This window comes from Martes martes, assembly GCF_963455335.1.
Source record: "Martes martes genome assembly, chromosome: 5".
Classification (NCBI taxonomy): domain Eukaryota; kingdom Metazoa; phylum Chordata; class Mammalia; order Carnivora; family Mustelidae; genus Martes; species Martes martes.
The window spans coordinates 88,553,945-88,570,309 of NC_137892.1; the positions used below are offsets into that span (position 1 = coordinate 88,553,945).

Genomic DNA, 16,365 nt, shown 5'->3' on the forward strand with positions numbered 1-16,365 from the left:
TGCCTACAACCATGAAACCAGCATGTCCTTTACTGTCTGATATTAGGCATTCTAGGTGCTATTGCAGTTAAAGCCCAATTTCAACCTCCTAGGTGCCATGCACAAAGCTATTTTCCTCAAATGCTCTTGCCCTATCAAGCCGAACGTGACCAAAGGCAAGGCAAAGGTTAAGGTGGCCTTCTACCTTTCCATGTATGTGCTCATCCCACAGGTCTCAGGCTCAAGACAGGCAGTGGCAGCTAGGGATCCAACCAGGAAAAAAGGGATGACTCTTAGGAGCACCAGACCAAAGTGCTGGCAATGAGCAGAGAGGAGGAAAAGGTTGGGGATGAAATGATGAAATGATTCAGAGGCCAAGGGATCCACCTTAGGCCTTGGCAAAATTTCAGGGTATTAAAGGGCACCAAACCCTGCTGGCTTACCATAGGACTCCCCCAAGGCTATCCCTCAGCCAAAGAAACAGCAATTTGTGCTTAGAATTAACAAAGCTCTCAGGAGGGCATAAATACATTTTTGTTCCCCAGGTAATTCTCATCAGCTGCCTTCACTTATAGCCTAGTCCTGCACAACCTTGGGATCAGACTGGCAGCCCAGGCACTCTCTATGCTAAAAGTAGACCCCAAATGGGCCTGAATGAGTCTGACATTTGACACCAATCATGCGTATGTTCCTCTATCTACCTCTTGCCCATCAGGGAGGTCATTACTTCCTTCTTCACTAGGTGTCCTTGCTAGGATTCTTACTGCCTAGGAATCTAAAATCACAGCTCAAGGAAAGCTATCTTTCTGCATGAGCATTTTACGCAATCAGTGGAATTAGAAGCCCTCTTAGTGCTTCAGGGGCCCAGGAGGGAGGATGCTCCAACAAAGAAGACATGATAGTAGGTTAGCCAGATTTAATGGAACTAAATGATTATACAATAACATTTTATATACACTGACAAAAAGAGACCTTGCAACTTTTTTGGGAATTAAAGAAAGCAAGCACTGGTGAGTCCATCCTTGTGGGGAATCTTTTTGGACTTACAAATGGAAATTAGTATTTTGGTCTTTTCACTTCAACCCTGCAATGGAAGGAAAAGTGAGTCAGCCTAAGATCAGTACTCTAAGCAATTCCCACAGTGCCCAAGAAGAAGAATGCTGGTGCTCACCCATCAGCCTCCATCTTCTTCCTCTTTTCAATGATCTACAAAAAAGAACAGTTACACCCAATAGTTACGCTGTCAGTCTGATCACCTGAGGCACAAGGATGACTTCTCTCTTACTTCCTTGGCTCTCTACCCACTGCCTATTCCTTTTATCTGTGGGCCAGTGTCTCCTCCCAGCTGAAGTCCACCCAAGAAGTGATCTCACTTACTGCACTAATCTTCTTCCACTGGCGATCAAGCTCTGCCTTATCATTGGTTTCCTTGAAGCGCCTGGTTTTCCGCCCTTCAGACATCTTGATGCCATACTGGAATGCAGCTCTGAGAAAAATAAAGGACAAATGAGGGAAAGAAGGCACCAGAGGTTGCATAACAGTACAGACGTGTTCCCAGATGGCCCTGTGACTAAAGAACCTGTTTAGGAATGTCTCAGCCAGACTACACCCTCAAACCTCGTGAAGGCTAGCCCACTCCATCATCATCCCTCTCCTCACTCCCTGGCCATACTTAGTCCCGACTCACTTGGGCAAAGCCTCCTTGTTGTTCATATACTCGCTGTATTCCTCCTGGGTATCAAAGTCCCAGCGGCCTAAGGGTCCTTTCTTATTGCCCTGTTGGAAGAAAGAATGGGGACAGGGAAGGAAGAGATGTCATGGAAACAGAATTTTAGCCCTTACAAAAGCCAGGCTCTCTCACAATCCTGTTGCATTATTTGTAAATCCCACCCTGATAAATAATAATAAATGCTTATTATCTACTTACTATCTACTGGACATTGTTTTGAACACTGAACACATATTTAATTCTCTCAAACGCTATTAAAAGAGAACCACAGTCCTCTCCATTCTCCTGATGAGTAAACTGGGGCATAGGCAGTAAAATTAATTGGCAAGGCCATAAAACTAAATAAATGGCAGAACCAGGGTTAAGTCTCCAAGATGGAAATAAACCAGGCTCAACCACTGCAGTAAAGAGAAACAAGGAAAAAGTAGATGAAATTTCTTTACCATTAATGGTGTTATGCGTCAGGGTTTGAGGTTTGTTTTGTTTTGTTTTTTTAAGTAGACTTCACATCCAGCACGGAGCCCAACACAGGGCTTGAACTCAAAACACTGAGATCGAGAGCTGAGCTAAAATCAAGAGTCTTTTCGCCTAACTGACTGAGCCACCCAGGTGTATTTTTGTTTTTAAGAGTATTTTTGTTTTTAAGACTAGCAGAGAACATTTCAATCCTGGCTAGAATAAAATCCGATTATTTTCTAAACACTGAAATTCCTTCTACCCTTTCTATTTATGCACCAAAGGCTTGCTTACTGCCTACAATGGAAATCAAAACCTGACACTTTGTCAGAAATAAGAAAAAAAAAATCTATTTTTGGGTGCGTGGGTGGCTCAGTTGGTTAGGCAACTGCCTTCTGCTCAAGTCCTGCAACAGGCTCCCAGCTTGGCAGAGAGTGCTTCTCCCTCTGACCTTCTCCCCTCTCATGCTCTTTTACTGTCTCTCTCTCAAATAAATAAAATCTTTTGAAAAAAAATCTATTTTTGGCCTATCTCATTTTGTTTTGTACAGACACTTCAAAAGTTAAGCTTCCTATGACTCCACAATGCTGCTGCTCTTACTGTTGCAGCTGAAGGAAGGTGAAGGCCCAGAAAATGAGACACCAATCTGTTGGGATGGGGGAAGGAGGTATGTGCCAAAGAGTAACTGCCCAAGACTCCCCACCCATCCTTCCAATGCCATACCTGGTCCATTTTGCTGTAATCCACCTCCTCATCACTATCCACAGCCATGTCATCCATCCTGAAAAGAAGCAACAGTTAGACAGATGGTGCAGATCCAGACCCCTATGCTTTAACCAGAAACCTTCCCAACTAAGATGCTATATGCCTAAAAATGACCAACGCCCCAACCCGAGACCTCCCACTCAGTGCCTAAAAGAAAAGTTCATCCAAGTAAAAAGTACCCCTTGGTCCCAAGTAATCAGATTTCCACTTCAGCCCCCTCCCCACAACTTGTTCTCCAATCATCCCAGCCTCCCTTAACAGTCTCACGTACGTGGCTGGGTAACACTCGGCATAGCTGTTGGACATTCCAAAGAAGTCTCCCAGCTGCTTTTTGTCCTCTGGCTTCTTCAGCATATGCTATGTTAAAGAAAATAATTCTAGGGGTGCCTGGGTAGCTCAGTGGATTAAGCCTCTGCCTTCGGCTCAGGTCATGATCTCAGGGTCCTGGGATCAAGCCCCGCATCGGGCTCTCTGCTCAGCAGGGAACCCTGCTTCCCCCCCCCTTGCCTCTCTGCCTACTTGTGATCTCTCTCTCCGTCAAATAAATAAATAAATAAAATTTAAAAAAAAAAAAGAAAAGAAAAAAGAAAATAATTCTACCTATAGCAGAAAAGCTTCAAGAAGGAAGGGCCGAGGGCTCAACGCCCCAACATGAAAACTTTTAAGAACTTGAGTGGATCCTCTGAGAAATGGGAAAGTCGAAATGATTGCATCCCTGACAAAATTCACTATAAAAGACAAGAGGCAGGGTGGGGGCGGGGGGTGTGGGGAAGCAGGGAGTTGGTGGAATTAGAAAGAATACAGGACAAGTTTTCTAGAGTCCAGCAATGTATTGAAATAAAGGATATGATTCAGTGCCTTCCCAACCAGCAGACCCAGCAAACTTTTCATTGATTGACTTGATCAACTCCTTAGCAGATCCGGGTCCTAAGGGAAAAGAGATCTCTGTTCAGATTGTGAAACAAGGAACTTACCTCTGCCCGCCCCCGAAACATACTTTCCAACCTGTTTTCATAAAGTCATTTTTTTAAGCGAAAGAAAAAGCTTTTAGCTAACAAAACTTTATTCAAATTCCAACTAATAACGAGCTACTCCAGGGCACCTGGGGGGCTCAGCTGATTCATCAGCCGGCTCTCGGTTTCCACTCAGGTCATGATTTCAGGGTCATGGGATCCAGCCCTATGTCAGGCTTCTGGCTCTGAGGGAAGTCTCCTTGATTTTCTCTCCCTCTCCCTCCGCCCCTCCCCCAACTTATGAGGGCGCATGCAAACATGCTCTTTCTTTCTATTGGAAATAAATGAATCCTTAAATAACGAGCTACTCTGGTTGAGATGGGGTTATGTACACAGAATACTGCCAGTTCGACCTCCCTCACATCTTCAGAACCCTGCAGGTGGAGGAACTGTATCTAGCAGAGCAAATATGCCCTGCCATTGCCCAGGAAGATTCAGGTAACTCCAGACTCATCTTCTATTTCATGGAGCAAGACATGGATCTTAATGAGAACTCAGATCAGGAAGTCCCATAATCCCAGCCTTTGCCAACTCTGAACTCTAGGACAGCAGCCTCTCAGCCCAAGAAGGCCAGAGCGAATGCAAGATGTCTCACATGTCACCCACCTTTGTCAACATCCATGGGCTGGAAAGAAAACAGAAACCGAAGTGAGTATTGCCATGAAGGATTTGTACTCATCCCTCCCCTGCTTGACTGATCTGTGAATCAATTCCCTACCTACTTCTTGCCTCATTTCCAGGATGCTTCCCACCCTGGATTAGTTGAACCCGCTGCTGCTATGGAGCCCTGAGGCACCTATATAATAAACAAATCTTGTACCTGGCAGAGTAGACACAGAGATAGGCAGCTCCCCACTTGGTAACCAGGGCCGTATCTCACCTCATCATCCACTTTCGGCTTCTCAAAGTAGCTGTGCCTCTTCTTCTCTTCCTCTCTCTCTCGGTCCCGTTCCCTCTCCCGATCTCGTTCTCGCTCCCGCTCTCTGTCACGGTCTCTGTCTCTCTCCCGATCACGTTCCCGTTCACGGTATCTCTCCCGCTCCTTGTCCCGAGGCGTCTTGGTTGTGGACGGCACATAATCCCCAATGTCTTCAAATATACTAGAAAAACAGAGATCACTAGCTGCCAGAGTCATACACACTTCTATTTTCCCTGACCATTTCGCCACAGATTCTCACATCAAGACCTCCCCAAATTGCCAAAGACAAGAAACAGGGAACCCTTTCCTCACACTTAGCAGGTGACAGGGCTAGGATACATACTTCATGTCAGCCTCAGGGGGTTTCTTCTCTTCCATCTTCCCTAAAATATAGAAAGAGTAATGAAGAAAACATTCCTGAGTTGATTCCCACTCAAGGAATCATGGGTGGGAATTCATGCTCTCCAGCTCTGAACACCCATTAAACAGCTGTTTAGAAGGTGGAATAACAAAAGCTCCCCATACTCTCCCTCCTCAAGCCTCAAAGCTGTCCATTGCTTCCTGGGGAGCTCAAGAAGACAGAACCTGTATGTAACCATCTCCTTGTTAACGCTCCATTGCTTCCATTTTGTTCTGCTTCCCAGGAGCCTCCCAATGTTCTATACACAAAAGGCTCCAGGAAACCTTGGTTCCACCCTCAGGGGCCCCTCCAGAGTTAAGGTTTCTCTCCCTAACCCTCCAGATTACCTTTATCCTTCTTCTTGAGCTTCTTATTGCGGGTACCCTGCCGCAGGTAGGAAAGGATCTGGGTGAGCTTGCTGATTACGATGTCATTTGTGGTCAGTGTGGTCTGGGCCTGAAAACCCGAAGCAGCAAGGATATTATATCACAGTGCAAGAATCTCCTCATTCATTCACTCATTCATTCACTTAACCAATTCAAGGATAAATTATAATCAACTCAGTGAAAAAACAGGGAAAGGAGGTGTCATAGAACGTTCCAGGCACACAGAATGACATATACAAAGGCCTGGGAACAAAAGTGAATCTAGGTGCACCTGGGTGGCTCAGTCGGCTGGAGATCTGACTCTTGATTTCGACTCAGGTCATGATCCAAAGATCATGAGACTGAGCCTCACACTGGGCTCCGCAATAGGCGTGGAGCCTGCTGCAGACACTCTCCCTCAGCCCCTCCCGCCCCTGCTTACACTCTCTCTCCCTCTCTCTCTTAAAAGAAAGAAAGAAGTGAATCTAGCAAGCTGGGATTCACTGGAGAATAAACTGGGAATCATGATGAAAAAGTGTTTCAGGCCAGAAGCTGCCAGGGTTCATATGCCACAACAAAGACTACTCTTTATCCTAATAATGAGAAATCATTGAAAGCTTCTCAAGTGTGGTGAGACAAAAATTCCCATGGTGAAAATATCACACTGGCCATATGTGAAAAATCACAATGTAAAAGGGGATAGGAAGATTGTGGGGGTTATGACTAAAGAGTACAGGGTTTTTTTTGGGGGGGGTGGAGGTGGATGAAAATTTTTTTATATTGTGTGATGGCTGCGTAATTCTATTAATATACTAAAAACTGCTAAGTTATATATTTTCAAAAGGTGGACTATGTGGCACCTGAATTACAACTCAATAAAAAAAATAAAATAAAATGCTGAAAAGAAACCAGAATGAAAGCGAGGAAACAAAAGGGCATCTTTTAATAGTTCCAGTCAGACATGATGGCTTCAACTGGAATTTTACTGATAGAAATAGAGAAAAGTGAATGGATTCAACTAATATTTAGAAAGTTAAAAGTGGACAGGGTTAAATGTGGATGAGACCCAGGGCAGAAGGAAGGCAGACTCCCAGGTTTAAGGCCCACCTGAAAGGCTCTCAGGACTCAAACCACTTACCTCCATGGTGGGGCAATCGGCTTTGCTGCGGATAAGGGTGGTGGGGATGTCCGTGTCTGCATATTCATCATCCAGGTCTACCACATAGGCCATGCGGCCCGGCAGGAACAGCTCATTCCGTTCATACGCCTTACTCCTGAAGAGGGTGCGGTAAACGTTGCGGCCTATGAAAAGAGGACCAGGAGCAAGCACAGCCACTAAGAAACTTCTACACTAACAGCTGCCATTTAGTAAGTGTTTACTCTGTGCCACCACACCAAATACTATTGCCTCCGTCTTCACAAGAGCCCAATAAGGTACACATCATTATCTCCTTTTAAGTTATCAGAATACCAAAGCTGAAAGTAAAGTGATTTACTTCAAGTCACACAGCTACGAAGAGAGAGAATAAAGATTGGGACCCAGTCTATCTAACTCCAAAGCCTGAGCTCCTATCCACTCTTTTACATTGTATTCTCAGGGGCACTATGGGCTTCACATTGTATTAGGCCCTGTGAGGAAGAAGGATGAGGTGTAAAGGGATACTGACAATGATGGAAAAACCAGCTTGGCTACATACTCAATACAACAGGCATGTTGCATATAGTATTTTTAATTGCTCCAATAATCCCATGAGGTGAATTAATCCTATTTTTGCAGACAGACAAACTGGCACTGAGATGTGAATGAGCTGCCTAATATCACATCCCTAGTGTAGTTTCATCACCAGGATTCAAACTCAGGTTTCTGACTGCAAATTCTGACCTTTTAATCACCAACCATGCTACCTCTTTTAACATATAAGCTATAAGCTGCCTTCCTCAATGCATAAGGCACAATCTGCAAGAGCTTCCAACATAAATGAGGAGATATTAGTAATAAGGGAAATGACTAAGTCCACATCTAAGTTCTGGTAGAGTATTCTAAAAGAACTAGCTAATGTGGGCGCAAGAAAGCGGAAAAAAGAAAGAGGAAAGCAGTCTGAGGGAAAGGGAAAGCATATCTTGCTCAGGCCATTAAACTCCCTATAACTGACCTAAAATGCACAACCACTACTGTAAGAATTCTGTACTCACCCAAACGTGTCTTAAATTCAATTTTATTCTCAGGATCCTCATCTTTCCTGAAAAGACAAAAAAATATTTTCTTTTTTACCAAATGTGTTCCTACTTTAGGTCCCACTTTCCCTAAACCCGCCAGCTTTCCCTGGTATTTACTTACTTGGTTTCCTTCTGGGGCTTTTCCATAAGTTCTTCCTCTTCTTTCTCTTTGCTGGCAATCTCAGCTCGTACCTAACAGGAAACCACATAGAATTTAGACGTTTATTCGTTTTACATATGTTTATCTAACCCCACTATATACCACATTGTGCCAGGAACTAAGAACTCAATACTGAGCAAGACAATATAGTCCTTGCCTTAATGGAGCTTACAGCAGAAGAGACAAACAAAATGTGATGCTATATGAAATAAAAGAGCTATGCAGAGATACAAGAAGTGGGAAGTGAGGAGTGGGGTTTAACAACCTCACTTGCTATGGTTAAACAACCATACCTGGGTGATCAGGGAAGGTTTCCCCCCAAAAATAAAATTAAGGCTGAGACTTAAAGGATGAGTACCAATTAGTCCTAATCAAGAGCCACTATTACTCTTCCTGTATGGTCTAGGCTGACAGCAGTCTCCCTCCTTCACTTTGAAAGGCCCATACAAGAGGATTCAGCATTCTAGGATTACTCTTTAACCATCCACCATGGCTCACCTTTTGAAGCAGAGCAAAATCCAAACCCTTCACCAAATGGGTGTGTTCCATGTCACCACCCAAGAATTTGGATTCCTGGATCAACTGTCTTCTCTTCTCTGCAGCGGATTTGTCCCTGTATAATGAAAGAAGCCACATTAGAGTAGTTATTTGTTAATACCAAGTCCCTCTTGAAATAGCTCAGCCTGGGTTCCAAAGTAAGGAAAGTGTTAACAAGAATTCACACTGTGATTGTAGGCCACTAGGATGCTGAGAGAATCCTGCCCTGGCAGCCTGGGTACTCACGCTTCAGCAGTGGGGCCCACAGCCCTGTAGTTAGCTGTGGTACTAATCAGCTCAGTTTCCTCATAATCTTTGTTGACGCCATCTCGCCGTTCCTTGGCACGGTCACGGTACTTCTCTGCTAGTTCTCTCTCTCTCTCAATCTCTTGTTGACGAAGCTTGGCATAATAACTGTGACCAGAGAAAAACAAACGCGTAAGGCTCACCAGCTGCTATCCCAAGGTCAGCAGAATTATTCCTGCCTGTTTTATCCAGCCGTCTGGTGAAAGCTCATATACGTCCTCACAGAACTGCTGGCCAACTCTGGACAGTCCTCAAAATCAGAATTATAGCATCTTCCAGCTCACAGATATACTCTTTCAATGCCACCTTGGAACCTTCCATCTGTCATTTCAGAATTCTTTAATGCCACACAACTGTGTATCACTCAGTCTCTAAAGATATGAGACTAGACGGCAACAGGAAGTTATCTAAATTTTTATCACCTTCCAAATTTCAACTGAAAATCATTCCTGGGCTCCTGGGTGGCTCAGTTGGTTCAGCTATCTGCCTTCAGCTCAGGTCATGATCCCAGGGTCCTGGGATCAAGTTCCACATTAGGCACCCCGCTTGGTGGGGAGTCTGCTTCTCCCTCTGCCCCTCCCAACTCATGCTCACACTCAAAAAAAAAGAAAGAAAAAGAAAATCATCCCTTGCTGGTCCTCCCCCAGAAGAGATAACAGCAAAACACAAGGTCTAGAAATTTTAATATCTTATAAATAATAATCATGATGATGATGGTGATAATGGCAGATAAGATTTACTGGGTGGTTACAATATGCCAGGTACTGGTGCTAAGTGCTTACATGCACTACCACAGTTGATCCTCATGACAACCTCATAAAAGTTATGAAATCAGGGGCGCCTGGGTGGCTCAGTGGGTTGAGCCTCTGCCTTCAGCTCAGGTCAGGATCTCAGGGTCCTGGGAGCGAGCCCCACGTCAGTCTCTTTGCTTCCCCCCGCTCTGCCTGCCTCTCTGCCTACTTGTGATCTCTGTCAAATAAATAATAAAATCTTTAAAAAAAAAAAAGTTATGAAATCACTCTACTCACGAGAATACTGAGGATTAGACATGTTAGAGAATATCCCCATGGTTATCCAGCTAAGAACTGGAGAGATGGAATTAAAATACTGCACATTGACTCCAAAGTCCTAAATTGCCACTCTGCCTATCGTTCCTCTCCACTAAACCAGAGAACCTCAAGATAATAAAGGAAAACCTTAATCTCCAGCCTCATAGTAACTACTGGCCTCTATGCCTTTAAAAAAAATACTGTCCACCTTACAGTCCAACACTCCTTCATCCTTCCTTCACCTTTTCTTTTTTCTCCTTCGTGCAGCTGGATCTTCATCCTCATTGTACTCTCTTGGCATCCTAGAAGAGAAAGAAATTCACTGATAGAAAATACTGCCACAGCCCCAGAAATCCCCAGCATCTGGCTTTGAGGACTGAAGACAGGCCTAGAATATGGAACAAAGCAACAGCTTCAACCATGCAGAGATCTAGACCACTATTTGTAGGTGAGTGTTTCTAAACTTTAAAAAGCAGCAAAACCACCTGAAGCACTATTAAAATTCTATATCCCCCAATATCTACCTCAGCATCTGAGTTCCTAGGGCTGCAATGGACCCTGAAATCTGCCCATTTAAGCACGAGTGGCATTCTATTAGTACAAGTGGTATGTGGAACGTACTCAGATCTTAGCACACTCTAGTCTTCACTGGAGCTTCAATCTCCAGAGAGGGAGAATCAGAATTATAGGCTTCAAAAAAGAACTAGCCTTCCAGTTTGTACGACATCTAGTTCAGTAGATTCTGTAGGAAGGAGATGGGAGACAGGTTGGAGGACCCCAGAACTTACTCATGGTGACGTGACTTAGAGGGCGGTGCAGAGGTGGGTGCAGCCCTTGGGGTCATGAGAAGTTTCCTGAAGTCTTCATTGGTGAGTTTTGATCTAGAAGGCAAAAATTTTAAAAATTAGTATCCAGTAAGAATCAAAAAAGGAGTATGTTAAAAAACATGGTTAACTTTACTAAAAATCAAGAAAGTACAGATTAAAAAAAAAAGCCACTTTTAATGCATCAGAGTGTTGACTATTACAAAGTCTGATAAATCAAGTATGTGCGAGAATTTATAAAGTGAATATTCCACTGAGAGGCACATAAGTCAGTACAGCAAATGTGAAAGCAATTGGCTGTATCAAAATTTAAGTGACCTATGACCTAGCAACTCCATTCACCTATATTTAGCTTTGTTAATTATTGGCATAGGAGTATAATAAGGCGTGTAAAGAAAATTTCACCTTTTTTTTTTTAAAAGATTTTTATTTACTTATTTGACAGAGAGGGAGCACACTCGCAGGAGCAGGAAGAGCCAGCAGGCAGAGGGACGGGGAGAAGAGGCTCCCTGCTGAGCAAAGAGCCCAACATGGGGCTTGATCCCAGGACCCTGAGATCATGACCTGAGCCAAAGGGTGATGCCTAGCCAACTGAGACACCCAGGCACCCCACAATTTCAGCTTTGAAAGTAATAAAAACTTGGAAACAACCTAAATGACCATAAACTAAAGACTAGATCATGACAGTGTTTCCCACATGTGCAGCAGACAGCAATGATGGTACAAGAGATCATTTTAATCAGTACAGTGACAAAAACTCACTCCTTGACCAAACTTTAATTGGGTCCATTTGAGCCCTCTTCTGATTCTCTTCCTTGGCCTGCTGTGCCCAGTTTTAGCAAAGAATCCTTCCAAGTGTTCCCAAGGAAGACACTGCTCAAGATTACTGTAACAGGAATAAAGACTACTGCAATAGGGGAGAAGAACTGAAACTCAACTCTGAAAACAAACTGGGACAACTGGGCGTTCATTAAAAAAAAAAAAAAAAAAAATTACTGGGGTGCCTGGGTGGCTCAGTGGGTTAAGCTTCTGCCTTCAGCTCAGGTCATGATCTCAGGGTCCTGGGATCAAGCCCCGAATCAGGCTCTCTACTCAGCAGGGAGCCTGCTTCCCCCTCTCTCTCTGCCTGCTGCTCTGCCTACTTGTGATCTCTCTCTCTGTCAAATAAATAAATAAAATATTTTTAAAAAATTATTAAGAGGCACTTGGCTAGCCATTAAGGGTAGGGAAAAAGGAGCTTGACTTGATCTATTTGATTACTTAAGGGGACTCTCCATAAAATGGTTTAAGAGCATTCTTTGCTTAAACTGAACCTAATAGGCCTAGTCGAAAATGGATCCCAGAGAAGCTTGATGAAAGTCTAGTCAAGGCAGGAGTCCTTGGGGTGCCTGGGTGGTTCACTCGGTTGAGTGTCTGACTCTTAGTTTTGGCTCAGGACATGATCTCCAGGTCCAGAGATCAAGGTGTAGCACATCAAGGCTGCACCAGGTTCCACACTCACTGGGGAATCTGCTTCCCCTCTCCCTCTGCCCCTCCCCGCTGCTCACACACTCTTACTCTTTCTCGCTCTCTGAGATAAATGTGAAAAAAAAAGAAAAAAAAAGAAAGGAAAAAAAAGGGAGGGAGTCTTTGTCACTTACATGAAAATAATTTTTAAGACCATGAGTGGAGAAATTAAGGAGCAAAATGATATATAATACAATGTCACTTAAATTTAATACTTCAACTTACAAAATAATAATATATCTTCCTCAGACCTACATGTATGCATATAAATGGATTTTTTAAGTAGAAAAAAGACACATATGAAAAAGGAAAAGGAACAGAGGTTACCTCCAAGAAAGGGACTGCAACTGGGGATGTTATCAAAAAGAATATTACTCTTACTTCTACTTTAATTTTCTACAAGGATCAATTCCTGTATCATGTATAATTAAACATTAACTTTAAAAACTCGCACCCTCCCAGACAGAACTTCCCCTTTAATATTCTTATGCAGCCGACCTTATCCAGTTAAAGTTCAGAGATAAAGGCTCATGAGGTACAATTTTTTTGACCATCCTTGTTGACAAGACATTTATAATTCCTTTACCATTTCCACACCACTCTATTCATCCCCAGTTCATACACTTAGTCCTATACTGAAATACTCACTGGTGGAAGGAGTGAGGATCATCCACATCGTGGCCATCTGGAGCCAAAGGGTTGGAGAAAGGCTCGCCTTAAAATAAGTAAAACAAAGACAAACAAACAAAAAAAACAAACCCTGGCATTAATTTAATAAATCTATTTCGTGTCAGTTCCGGTTCAAAAGTTGGGACTATAATAGTGAACAATACTGATGTTTTCACGTCAAACTGCTCCCATTCTAGTGAGGAAGAAAGGCAAAAGCAACAACAGTGACCACACAAGGTAGTAAGTACCCAAGTGAGAAAATACAAGGAACTCTTGGTGCAAAGGCGGGGGCCCCTAAACCGGCGCTGGAGGATCAACAAATACTTCCGGAAAATGACATCCAAGATGCTGCGATTAAGATAAACTGGCGCGACCCAAGATTAAGTGCGGGCGGTAGGGTCTACTTCACAGACAATACACACCCGTCGTCACTTGGGGCTAGGACAAAGCTTAGAGACAACAGTGCGGAGCTGCCCGGCTTCATTTGATACCAAAGGGCTTCGCCAGATTTCCACCGTCACACCACCCACACAGGGCTTAAACTCTGAAGTGAAAACAACACTCCAAGTGTCCCCAGTCCTGTAGGTAATAAAGGACAAAAGACCCCAGCCTTACTGTCTCGCTCTGGCATTTCGTCTGCGGTGTTCCAACGCCAGCAGGAACTGAAGCGCCAAAGACAACACAACCACGACAAGATTTTTCCCACGATGCACCTCAGGAACAATCCCACAGTGCTTTGCGCTCCGTAGCCCGTCCCACTCCGCCCACTCGCGGAGAAAATGGAAATAAGCGGAACTCGCCTTCTGCAATGCTTTTAAGGCATTGGCTAAAGTTTACCCCGCCCCCCGTACGACCTCTAACTATCGCGGGAACTGGCAGGGCCGCGATTGGTCAGACTGGAGAACTTGGCTGGAAGTCCTCGGGTGGGGAGTTAGGTACTAGGGGAGATGGCGGCTGCAGCAGCGAGTGGCAGGATTGGGGCCAAATTTGGCCTCCGTGAGATTCGCCTCCACTTGTGCCAGCGCTCACCCGGAAGCCAGGGCGTCAGGTGAGGTGCAAGATGGTGAGCCGGTAGGCTTCGGGGCGCCCAGGTCATGACCTCTACCTTCCGGATGTTTGGGGAGGCCCGCGCGTAGACAGCACGCACGGTTTTCTCTCCCCCCCCACCCCATAGGGAATTCATCGAGAAACGCTATGTGGAGCTGAAGAAGGCGAACCCTGGTCTGCCCATCCTAATCCGCGAGTGTTCTGATGTGCAGCCCAAACTATGGGCCCGCTACGGTGAGCGGGGAAGCGGGCAGTTTGGGACCCCGGTAGGAGAACAAGGGTTGGAGGGTCATCCAGGGTCACACAGAAACCTGTAGGGATACTGGAACTCGGACTTAGGCCTTGCTTTTGACGTTGTTTCAGATAAACTTACATTCGTGGGGTTGTAGAATGCTGGTGTCTCGAGTAATATGGAGGCAGGCCCTGTCCTGCATAGGGACTAGGAGCTGTTGGTTTCGTAATTCAAAATGGGGTTCATATTGGGAAGCGATGCTCGTCAGTTCCCATCGAAGTGGGTCCTTACACATGACGTGTGGTCAGTGCCATTTCAGGTAGTGTGAGAATCTCAGTAATACAAGCATATGCTCTGTTGAGCACTTAATGTTAAGGTCTGCATTGAGTACTTCCTTGCCTAAATCTCATTTAATCTTCATTAATTATATGAGGGGGTGGATTCTTCTTTTCTTACTGTAGAGGTTAGAACGGTGAGTCAAAAATTTTACCAAACAGGGGCAGGTGCTGGTTCAGTAAGTGGAGCATATGACTCTTGATCTCTGGGTCAGGAGTTAAGCCCCATGTTGGGCATAGAGCTTACAAAAAAAAATTTTTTTTAATGAAACATACCTAAGATTACATAGCTAGGATACAATAGCGTTTAGCCTTTACACCTGTCCCCCCTTTCTAGGATGAACTTCTACCAGATTTTCATGGCTAGCTGGTTAGAATTCATGTTGTTATTATTCAGGTCTGAAATTATTTATCATCTCCTTAATAAGGCATTCCCTAGCAAATCATATAACATTGCCCTTAGCTCCTTTTTATCATATTCTTAAGTTTACCACAATCTGAAAATTATGGTCATGTTGCTTGACACATAGTAGGCCTTCCTCTAGGAATGTTGGGGCCGGGAGAAAATAAGTCATACTAAGGTTAACTGGTTCTAACAGTGGATAACTGCAATATATGTTAAAAGTTGTTTGGAGGCGGGGCGCCTGGGTGGCTCAGTGGGTTAAAGCCTCTGCCTTCGGCTCAGGTCATGATCCTGGCGTCCTAGGATCGAGCCCCGCATCGGACTCTCTGCTTGGCAGGGAGCCTGCTTCCCCTTCTCTGCCTGCCTTTCTGCCTACTTGTGACCTCTGTCAAATAAATAAGTAAAATATTTTTTTAAAAAATTGTTTGGAGGGGGCGCCTGGGTGGCTCAGTGGGTTAAAGCCTCTGCCTTCGGCTCAGGTCATGATCCCAGGGTCCTGGGATCGAGCCCCGCATCGGGCTCTCTGCTCGGCGGGGAGCCTGCTTCCCCCCACCCTGCCTGCCTTTCTGCCTACTTGTGATCTCTGTCTGTCAAATAAATAAATAAAATCTTTAAAAAAAAAAAAAAATTGGGGCGCCTGGGTGGCTCAGTGGGTTAAGCCGCTGCCTTCGGCTCAGGTCATGATCTCAGGGTCCTGGGATCGAGTCCCGCATCGGGCTCTCTGCTCAGCAGGGAGCCTGCTTCCCTCTCTTCCTCTCTCTCTGCCTGCCTGTCTACTGTGATCTCTCTCTATCAAATAAATAAATAAAATCTTAAAAAAAAAAAAAAAATTGTTTGGAGGAGGAAAAAGCCCGTAGACTAGGGGAAGAGATGGATGCAAATTACTTTAGTGTTTTATACTAGGACTGGCACAGAATTGGCATCCAGCCAAGGCTAGGCCCAGGCAAAGCACTGTTGTGGCTAATAATAAATACCTTACCAGGCCCCTAAAAACTGCCTTGAAACATCTTCCTTCCCATGGTGGCCACCCAGAATCAGCCAAAATTCTAGTTGGACCTGGGCTTCCTAGATGTGTTTGAGACCCCCTGGATAAACTCTAGACATCCCAAATACACCTTGGTCATATCTCTGTACTACTTTTCCCACCCTAACAAGACTGTAAGTTGAGGACAAAGACTTTTATTAATATTTTGGTAGTCCCACAGTGCATACTAGATATTTAGCCCCTTTTCTCTCTCCCCAGCATTTGGCCAAGAGAAGAATGTCTCTTTGAACAACTTCAGTGCTGATCAGGTAACCAGAGCCGTGGAGAATGTGCTAAGTGGCAAAGCCTGAAGCCTCCACTGATTAAGAGCAGCAGCCCCACAGTTTGGGCTCTGTTGGACCGAGTACAGTGTGAAAAAAGTGTTCTTCTGTTCTATATAAAGCTTGTGCCGAAAACGCCATCTCTGCAT

The 16,365-nt window shown here is 44.5% G+C and overlaps 2 protein-coding genes across 2 annotated transcripts; one reads left to right on the forward strand and one right to left on the reverse strand.

Moving 5' to 3' along the window:
- Positions 1–880: 880 nt before the first annotated feature.
- On the reverse strand, positions 881–13,650 carry IK (IK cytokine). Its single transcript, XM_080803998.1, has 20 exons — positions 13,510–13,650; positions 12,874–12,940; positions 10,684–10,776; positions 10,138–10,197; positions 8,787–8,954; positions 8,502–8,616; positions 7,965–8,035; positions 7,820–7,866; positions 6,765–6,928; positions 5,609–5,717; positions 5,205–5,244; positions 4,823–5,042; positions 4,549–4,567; positions 3,778–3,856; positions 3,201–3,281; positions 2,888–2,945; positions 1,667–1,755; positions 1,357–1,465; positions 1,151–1,185; positions 881–1,063 (listed from the first exon to the last, which is right to left on the reverse strand). Exons 1-20 carry the CDS (start codon positions 13,523–13,525, stop codon positions 1,036–1,038), a joined length of 1,668 nt encoding a protein of 555 aa, XP_080660124.1. The 5' UTR covers positions 13,526–13,650; the 3' UTR covers positions 881–1,035.
- Positions 13,651–13,656: 6 nt separating this feature from the next.
- Positions 13,657–16,356, forward strand: NDUFA2 (NADH:ubiquinone oxidoreductase subunit A2). Its single transcript, XM_080804032.1, has 3 exons — positions 13,657–13,942; positions 14,069–14,175; positions 16,155–16,356. Exons 1-3 carry the CDS (start codon positions 13,842–13,844, stop codon positions 16,244–16,246), a joined length of 300 nt encoding a protein of 99 aa, XP_080660158.1. The 5' UTR covers positions 13,657–13,841; the 3' UTR covers positions 16,247–16,356.
- The last annotated feature ends 9 nt before the right edge of the window (positions 16,357–16,365 follow it).